At 34.8% G+C, this 10,004-nt stretch overlaps 1 protein-coding gene across 1 annotated transcript; it reads right to left on the bottom strand.

The window, feature by feature from the left end:
• Positions 1-415: 415 nt before the first annotated feature.
• Positions 416-10,004, bottom strand: LOC125649481 (AP-2 complex subunit sigma). The gene is made up of 4 exons (XM_048877051.2): positions 9,916-10,004; positions 4,869-5,018; positions 1,410-1,583; positions 416-1,016 (listed from the first exon to the last, which is right to left on the bottom strand). Exons 1-4 carry the CDS (start codon positions 9,916-9,918, stop codon positions 915-917), a joined length of 429 nt encoding a protein of 142 aa, XP_048733008.1. The 5' UTR covers positions 9,919-10,004; the 3' UTR covers positions 416-914.

The following is a 10,004-nucleotide window of genomic DNA, read 5'->3' as shown; positions in this document are numbered from 1 at the left end:
GGTGGCTAAAAGATATAAGACTCGGGAAATTTATCAACATCGAAATAAATGTTATCCATGGTAAATAAATTAGGCCCCTAAAACCCTAGTTTTTAAAAATATCTAACACTACTTTACAAGTGGATGGACGAAGGTCACATATGATGTCACTGTACCACGTGACTACCTATCTAATTAACTAGGCTTTTTGAAATCGGGGCTTAGATTGAAGTCTGTATTGTGGCTAATTATCGCAATACTTCAGCGAACGAACTATTACAATTAATTTCTATAAGCATAAGGAAGACAAAATGCATATAATTCTGTATACTTTGAAAACAAGAGATGTGTCCTTATGCACCTTGTATCACCATTGAGAAAAATAATTTTCATATATTAACATAAATATGAAATTCTGTTAAATAAAAAATTGATGAACATCTTGAAAAATTTATTCATAATTGCACAATTCCCTAAAGGGAGAAAATATACCTCACAACAACACTCTCACTAAATGACATAGTTCTTTTTAAAGTTCACCTGATGATTCTAACACTACCATCTACATGCATACACTTCTCCAGCAAGAGGTATATATATCAAATTTATGCCTTTAGTATACTGGTGTCTGCACATCTGTACAGAAAGGAACATGCCATTCTATGCAGCCTACAAAATTAATAAAACAATGTCTATGTTCCTGTATGGATGCAATAAAATGATGAGTGCAGAAGTTTGGCCTTCAGCAAAACTGTTTACCGGTGAGCACACACTCTTTCTTGAATATTCTGTCTCGATAATTTCAGTTCTAATCCTTTCAAAGTTACAAGCTTCCTCTATATATTTGGAATGTGAACATAAGACATGAAATCTAAATCAGCATTTCAGGTACATGACGTCACAACAGTGTCACTTTCACAGCGTATGTTATCAGATCATTCTAACGAGGAGAGCATCAGTAATTGTTTTAGAACTTTAGTTTGACTTGTCTCTCGTATTTCACCAGCAAGAAACATCTCATCCACAACGCTATACACCTGCAAAATAAAAATGGATGCTTTAAGCTGACAGATAATGACACCATGATACAGATTTTTCAAAATCATCCTGCAATATTCAATAATCACATTTTTGCCATTAAAAAACCAACCATTTAAAAGAATGCCTAGATATACATGATGTACTATACGTGGACTTATTTTAGCAGGATTAAAATTTTAGCAGCTTTGGCAGTGAAGCAAGAGCGATAATTATTAGTTGTGCTAAAATATTAAAATCTCTATCTATTCTCTTGTATGCAAAGAGAAAGCACTGAACTAAGACTGTAACGCTACAAAGTGCATCAGCTCCAACTCCGCCGAATCTTAAATACGCTAGAATAAGTACACATAGAGTATGTTTTTTGTTTTTATCTGTAGATGAATTCTGACCTTATAGAAATTGAAGACCAGATCCAGTTCACACACGTTGTGGAAGTACTCGTTAAGAACCTCTACAAAATTATGGATGGCTTCCAGGTACATTAGGTTATTGTCGCTGACATCCACACAGATACAGAAATACAGCCCAGCATATCGTCTGTACACAATCTTAAAGTTTCTGAACTGGAATTTAAAACACAAATGTTAAAATAATTTGTTAAATAACACCCCCCATAAATCAAAAATAAAGAAATATAACAACAAGAGGCCCATGGGCTACATTGCTCACCTGAGTCATTATTGGCCCAGCTGTTGTGATTTTTGAAAGATTTTCCCCACAATTTTTATTCCCATGAAAATGTTTGAACCCAAATTGTGGCCCCAACCTAGCCCTCAAGGGTCACAACACAGGGTTGGGCGGTCAAAACCGCCCCCGGTTTTAACCAGTGGTTTTAACCGTCCCGGTCAATAGTTCCCAAGTGGTCAATACTGGTCAATTGTGATTTAAACTGTCCATTTTCCTATTTTTGTACATTTCTTGCAAAGATAAAGATAAATTAAGTCTTTTCATTATATGGATCAATTGTTGATAAATATTTTTCATTAGATAATCAAATGTAATTTCATAAGTTTAATATATTTGGTTTGCTGAAACTGACCGAAATATCTTCAGTACCAACCAGAGAATCACAGTTCTATAGCAAAGCTTGACAATTGGAGACAGACCTTTTACTACATGTACCTGGACAGATTAAGAATAAAAGGTAGCTGGACATTACCTGAGCACAGGAAGCAGAGTTGACAGGTGTTAATAAGCATAGACTGGGACCAGAGATGACCAGTGTGCCTGTTATTGTTATGAAAACATCACCAACACCCCCCTCAAATGTTTATTCAACAGCTAAAATGAAGATTGATGAAACAATACTTATATAGGTAGTTCTCTTGTCAAACTAAGGAATTTGAACAGAAACTTTTACATCTTCCCCAATTCAACAGAGTCATTTGTACATTATTTATTTAATATTATGACTTATAAGTATATTATAAACTGATAGTGCATGGTATGAATTGTAACAGTATTTACCATAATGGTCAATTAAACATTTAAAATAAATAACACAGTCTATAATGACCAAATAATCTTCAGTCGACCAGTATTAACCAGTATTGACCAGTATTAACCGGTTTTAACCAGTATTGACCACTGTCCCGGTCAATACTCATATTGACCACTTTTTTGCCAACCCTGTGACACAACATAATGCCTTGAATACCAATATGACTAACATGACCATGCTGCTCTGGAGGTCAAGGTCACAGATCATAATACAAATGAAAGCCCTATCATTAACCATGCAAAATATGAGCAAGGTTAAAGTTTTGGACAGACAATTAAACATGACAAAAGCAGTATGTCCCCAACTATAGTAGTGGGGGCACAAAAAATAATCTTGAATCCACACAACTTGGAAACATTTGCATTTTGATATGATTTAGTATGGCCCTGCTACTCTTGAAAAGATTTAATTTCATTCCAATATAAAGCTTTGATCTCCTATTGTGGCCCCATCCTACCCTTTGGGTCCCTGCCGTGAGCAAAGTTGAATTTGAACTACCTGTAGATGCTTGCATATTAATATGACTAATCATGACCCAGCTGTTGATGAGATAAAGATTTTTGAAGATGGTCCCTATAAATTCTTATGTAAACTTTGATCTGCTATTGTGGGCCTAATCTATCCCAAGGGATCATGATTTGAATACACTTGAATCTGCACTACCTCCTATATATCTGCATGTTAAACTTAGATCCCTATTGTGGCCCCACCCAACCTCCAGACCATGATTTGAACAAAATTGAATTTACTTTACGTGTACATTTCAACTTTTCTGACCCAGTGGTTCTTGAGAAGAGGATTTTTCAATAACCCACCCTATTTTTGCCTTTTCTTTTTCTCCCTTTCGAGGGAACATGACCCTTCATTTGAACAAACTTGAATCACCTTTACCTAAGGATGCTTTGTGCCAAGTTTGATTACAATTGACCCAGTGGTTTTTAAGAAGATTTTTCAAAGATGCCACAAAATTATCTTTAATTCTTCATTATCTCCACTTTAAAAAGGCACTTCATTTGATCAAACTTGAATCCTCTTTACCCAAGCATGCTTTGTGGCAAGTTTGGCTGAAGTTCTAGAGAAGAACTTGAAAATGTTAAAATATTACAGATGGAAGAACGCCCAGACAAAAATTGATCCGAAAAGCTTACTTGAGCTTTCAGCTCCGTTGAGCTAAAAAAAAATGCAGTGTTGATATTTTATCCAAAATTGTTAATTAATTAAAGATGATCTTCTCATTCTTTAATTAAATCAACATGCAATTCAAACAAAGTTTAAACAACAATAAAGGGAAATGCAGTAGTTTAAAATAGCAAAGGCCAATCCCATCTGTTTTTGACAATGAAAATTTAAAAGCTTGTTTGATTTCAAATCATTTTTGTAATAAACACAATTCACTTTCTACTTGATATAAAGAAAATGTTGATCTTTTTACTAGGCCTGAAATGATACACCTTACGATACAATACATACTGTGATACATGATACACCTTCTTACGATACAATACACACTGTGATACATGATACACCTTACGATACAATACATACTGTGATACATGATACACCTTCTTACGATACAATACATACTATGATACATGATACACCTTACGATACAATACATACTATGATACATGATACACCTTCTTACGATACAATACATACTATGATACATGATACACCTTCTTACAATACAATACATACTATGATACATGATACACCTTCTTACGATACAATACATACTATGATACATGATACACCTTCTTACGATACAATACATACTGTGATACATGATACACCTTCTTACGATACAATACATACTATGATACATGATACACCTTCTTTCGATACAATACACACTGTGATACATGATACACCTTCTTACAACACAATACATACTGTGATACATGATACACCTTCTTACGATACAATACATACTATGATACATGATACACCTTCTTACAATACAATACATACTATGATACATGATACACCTTCTTACGATACAATACATACTATGATACATGATACACCTTCTTACGATACAATACATACTGTGATACATGATACACCTTCTTACAATACAATACATACTATGATACATGATACACCTTCTTACAATACAATACATACTATGATACATGATACACCTTCTTACGATACAATACATACTGTGATACATGGTGTTGTGGGTTTTTTTTTATCTAAGGCTGAAGTGATACATCTCCTTGATATGTACCTTAATACATTAAAGATGGTGTAGAATTTTGTTTGTTCTAAGACTAGAGCCATACACCTCATGATACATGTTACCTTGATTGCTACACAATTTCATTTATACATGGATGTTTACCTCCACAAAGTTGGTGTGTTTGGCATCTCTGACAGTTACAACCGCATGCACCTCCTCTATTAATTTTTGCTTTTCATCATCATCAAAATGCATGTACCATTTTGCTAATCTCGTCTTCCCTGCCCGATTTTGAATTAAAATAAATCGAATCTAAAAATAAACACAAAAAATATCTGCAATTACATGCGTTACATTTTGTAAACTAAATAAACATGAGACATTTTAGCAATGGATGGCAATTTTAATAGTACATGTGTGTAACCACAAACACTTAGACCTAGCAGAATGACAACTGAAATATTTCAAGATACATTTGTATATCCCATGACATAATAAGGGAGGACACCCAAAACACGCCCATCCACCTGCAGCACTTGTATCATTTTCTGTCAGGTATGCACCAATGTAAATTATGCATCATGTTTGATGTACTCAAGTTACAACTTCCAGTTGCCAAGTTAACTGCATATACCCATATAAGATAGACTAGTGTTTACATCAATCAGAGTTCTTGAAATCTCTTTTGAAGTGTCAGACATTTGGTCTGACACTATTAGAAATAGTGTCAGCCCAAACAAAATTTTGTCAGTCCAGAAAAAAAATGCATCGCTTTAGAGGTTTTCATAAATTTTATTTAAAATCAACTACATGTGTAATTGTATTCAATCTCCATCTCAGCTATAAGTTAATAAATTATCTTTTCATACCCTTTCTCATCTTCCCTACACTCTGAATGAATCTTCCTCACTTTCACTATCTGAGTCACTTTCTTGTTCTATTTCTCTCTCACCCTCCACTTCTCTCTCATCTTCCATTTTTCTCTCTATCCTGTATATTCCTCTCAACTTTCTTCTCATCTTCCTCTGCAATTGTTGTAACAACTCTTTCTCTCACTTTTGCCCAGGTGTATAAAATTTGGTCTTTCGTCAGTTTCAACTTTGAGCAAATTGTGTCACCAAGCAATAGGTAAAACCGCTGCAAATAAAAGCCATTGTCTCCCAGATTGCCAGGCGGATTGAAACAATGGGTTTCTCTTCTCCTCGTAGTTCCTCACAACTGATTCCTCGCGTTTACGTTTCACTGTGTTGCTGGATTTTGCATCAGTTTGAAAATCTATGGGCCACACGGCTGCCATTTTTTCCCGGTAAAAAAACGGACTTCGATCCCGATCTTATATCGGCCATCAGGACCGACAATTAAGTAACTTGTGTCGGACATTTACTACTTTTATCGGATAATCCGATATTACCGACATTTTTCAAGAACTCTGAATCAATGGACAAGTACAGAGGAGAAAGCGATTTTGTCAATATTGAAAAGATTTATATTTGATATATAAAGTTAAAAAACGAGCAGCAGAGTGTAAACTTTTCTTTCTTTGAATGGCTGGAGTAACTACATTTTCACGCTGATTGTCAATGTTTAGATTTTTGCAGTAGATCCACCAACGAAATCTCACGATAACAAGCATGGCAGAGAAGATAAAGAATTTTGCATGTTGTACATGATATTTAATTAAAAACACCTTTATTAGACATGCTCAAGCAAAAATTTGGTAATTCTTTTTGGTGTAAACAACATTGGAGACAAATACATAGTTTATTACAGCTTATTCATAAAAATATTTTGCACCATTAGGCCAAGTAAAATTAATTAGTAGATTATCATTCCCGCCTGCCCCTCGAAAATCGCCCCGCCCCGATTTTTTTTATTTTTCAAAATTACGATTTTCGGATATTTTTATGTCCGGTCCGGTATCGTAAACGTACTTTGTTTCACTTTGCCTTTTAGAAACCCAAATACACATGTAATTATGATTTATAAAGCCTTTTCTCAATGAGAGAAGGCATTTTCAAGGTCAAGAATACCATGGCGAAAAATAAAAAATAAAATCCTCCCACCCGCCCCATTTTTTTGTGAAGTTTGAATGATAATCTACTAATTAATTTTACTTGGCCTTACGTAGATCCTATGGAATTGTAGCCCTCTCACAAAAACGTCAGAATAAAAACAAAAATCGGCGGGGGCTACATTATTGCAGCTAGGCATGACCATGTTTGAGGGTGAAGCAAAAGGTATTGGCATTAGTATCTATTTCCACAACAGGACAAAATATCCCAAGGTTAGCACCTAGTGTGAGGACAGAGCTCTATCAAATGATCCTAACACCTTGTTACACAACTTTAGACATTTGATCTGCCTATTCATTGAATGCAGAAAATATAATGCAACTATATAATTAACAGTACATTGTGACGTCATATTCAGCATCAGTGTTTAGAGAATTTAAAACAAAGGAGACATGGTACAATCATGTTAATTGAGGAGTGATTATATGATTAAGAAAATATGGTTTATGTGCTTTTACAGATTTTATGTAACATCTAAGAACTAGGGTTGGATCAATATATCGATTAACGATATACATTGGTATTTTTTAGTAATACGATAACCGATACAGTAAGTCCCGTATCGTTTAATATATTAAGAGTGGTTATTAACGTATCTTACAGCGAGATTTCATGAACGAGTTAACAAATAAATTAAAAATATTCGAACGACCTATCTACTGGTAAATGTCATTTGCTCCATGACTCCTTACAACACAAACATGTGTTGAAAGTGTGCGCGTGGTGACGATACCGTGGTCTCAGTTTTCAAATATTATATATTTGTAGTTTGAAAAAAAACCCAGCAAAGTGTAACGTTTGTGGAACAGAGGTCACAAGCTCTGGTTATACAACTAATTTCACAACACATTTGTGATGAGATCATAAAGCTAACTGCCAGAAAAATGGCGAGAAATCTATCGATGAATGATATATGTAGTGATCAGAGTCGAACATGATCTGCAGTCACAATTATTTTTATATGAAGAAATATATGAACAAATAAATGAAATTATAATTCATTTGTGAATATTCATCCTGAAAATAATTTCCTCTGCTGCCTTAGACTTAGAGCGGGAGATATTGTCAGCAATTAGGGTTTGTTTAAAGCCAGAGAATGTGGATGCCCTTGTTTTCATGAAGAGAAAAATATGTTAACAATATTGATAAAAGCAAATAGATAATAATTTCATGCACAACTGTCTTTTATGATAGATTAATTCAAGCTAACACTGTATGCAAATGAAACAAAAAGAACAGGTGAAGCTTTATTTTTGTCATTATTTAATCATTTTAATCCTCAAAATTAAGTGTAATACACTTATATTGTATCGTCAATACGTATCGCATATCGTCTCTCTGTATTGCAATATGTATCGTATCGAAATTTTCCAAACGATATCCAGCCCTACTAAGAACGAATAAGGGTACACAAGATTCAAAATGGAGAAATACATGACATCGCACTTGCATTCGAATCTATGTCATTTTAAAGGTTTAAGAAAATATGGTTTACTTGCTTTTATGTAATATCTAAGAACGATGTGAACTAGGGTCAGGGATTTTTTTAGGGTCTGTAGGGGGCTGAAATAAGGCCCCATTCCCAATGCTAAAAAACAAGTATTTTCCTCAATTTTTGCTTGAAATTACCAAACAATGAAAACAAATCAAAGCAGGGTAGCCTTATTGTTGATAAATCTCCTTCACAGGCCCCCAGATTATAATTTTTCTTAAAAATTGTTAAGCAAACTTAATTTTTTGGCCTCTACTTATTTGAACGAGGTATACTTTGACCAAATTGAACGTCAGAAGGAGTCCAGTTATTCCTTAATGCACTCTGGTTTGGTTTTCTCTCTCCTTGTTTGTATGAAACATTTTCCCCAATTTCAAACAAATGTCGCAATCTTTCCAAATTGGAAAGACCCAGGCCCTTGAAAGCAAGACCTTAAAAAAACCCTGAGGGTACACAAGATTAAAAAAAGAGAAATACACGACATCGAACTTGCAATTGAATCTACACCATTTTGAACAAAATTTTCAAGTTCAATAGGTACGGTTTTATTTTTCATCAGGTAGGGAACACTTCCCCTGTAGCAAGATATTTTTTCAAAAGTACAATTATCCCTCTCTAGTTCGAGTAAATATATCCCATACAACTGAGAAAAACATCCATGGAGTACATCTCTTCGTGTTCTAAAGTGTCCAATACTTCTGCAAATAAATTAATCCAAACAAAAACAATCCTGATGTGCATTGGACTTTAGACTCCTTCCCTCTTATGCAGCAACATTGATAGGAAATGTCTTGAAAATTTTTAAAGAGACTATTCCCATCATGCTGAGTGTGTGTCGTACTAATTCAGCATTGCATGGAATTTGGCATTATTTTCAATAAAGACACCAAAATACCTGGTAACGGTAATGCTAAAGAGGGATAATCGTGTTTTAATGAGAAGATCTCACTATAGAAATTCCTTCGACTCTTACCTCCGCTTTTTTATTGTGACATGTGCAGGAGAGAGTCAGAGCGGACTCCATATTGAAAAGTGGGAATTCAGCGACACCAGCTGGAGATGATGGGATTTTGTGTTTAGGTGCTAACGTCATGCTCAAAAGAAATCGAATGGTGAGGCAGTAACCTATTTCAAGTGATGCTTCATTTGTCGGTGTTAGGACCGTTTAAACATGATCTATTTGTAGAATAATCTTCCAATAACTGAATCCTCGCGTCTTGGAAGATAGATCCGCAAAAATAAAGTTGTAAGAGGTAGGTAAAGCAGCGACCCCAGCTGGTGTTGCTGAATTCCCACTTTTCAATATGGAGTCTGCTCTGACTCTGAGGAACCTCGGATTAACTATAGGGGAAGTGTTTCCAACCTGTTCTATATGTAACGAGCCAGCGCTTCACCCTCTATAAATATTTAACAGGGAACAAATTGATTAAAATCACCATGTAAAAATCTAATAGAGAGCCAGTTAGACCAATTTTTAGAAACGGATTGACCAAAAACGTTAATTAACGGCCAAACACTACAGGCAAAAGTCGTTGATTTAACCAAATTTTAGGTACGGAATGGCCAAATATTTGACGGTGACAGTTTTGAACTATGTCGGAAGAGCAAGAATTTTGTGTACGTTTATTTATTGAATACATCTTACCATTTTCTTATGCCTGTCACAGTGTAACGTTTTCACCAAAAACACCGGAAACCGCCTACTATGTAATGCGCATGCGGAATTTCATTGAT

Source organism: Ostrea edulis, chromosome 5 (assembly GCF_947568905.1).
Source record: "Ostrea edulis chromosome 5, xbOstEdul1.1, whole genome shotgun sequence".
Taxonomy (NCBI): domain Eukaryota; kingdom Metazoa; phylum Mollusca; class Bivalvia; order Ostreida; family Ostreidae; genus Ostrea; species Ostrea edulis.
Note: the sequence above shows the minus strand (reverse complement) of the source record. Positions and strands in the feature narration are given on the sequence as shown.

What these genes read in the sequence shown, in the direction of transcription:
- LOC125649481 (XM_048877051.2), bottom strand. An exon ending in AACACACCAACTTTGTGGAG is followed by an intron (nt 1,584 to 4,868) that starts GTAAACATCCAT and finishes TTTAAATTCCAG; the next exon opens with TTCAGAAACTTTAAGATTGT. An exon ending in TGGTCTTCAATTTCTATAAG is followed by an intron (nt 1,017 to 1,409) that starts GTCAGAATTCAT and finishes TTTATTTTGCAG; the next exon opens with GTGTATAGCGTTGTGGATGA.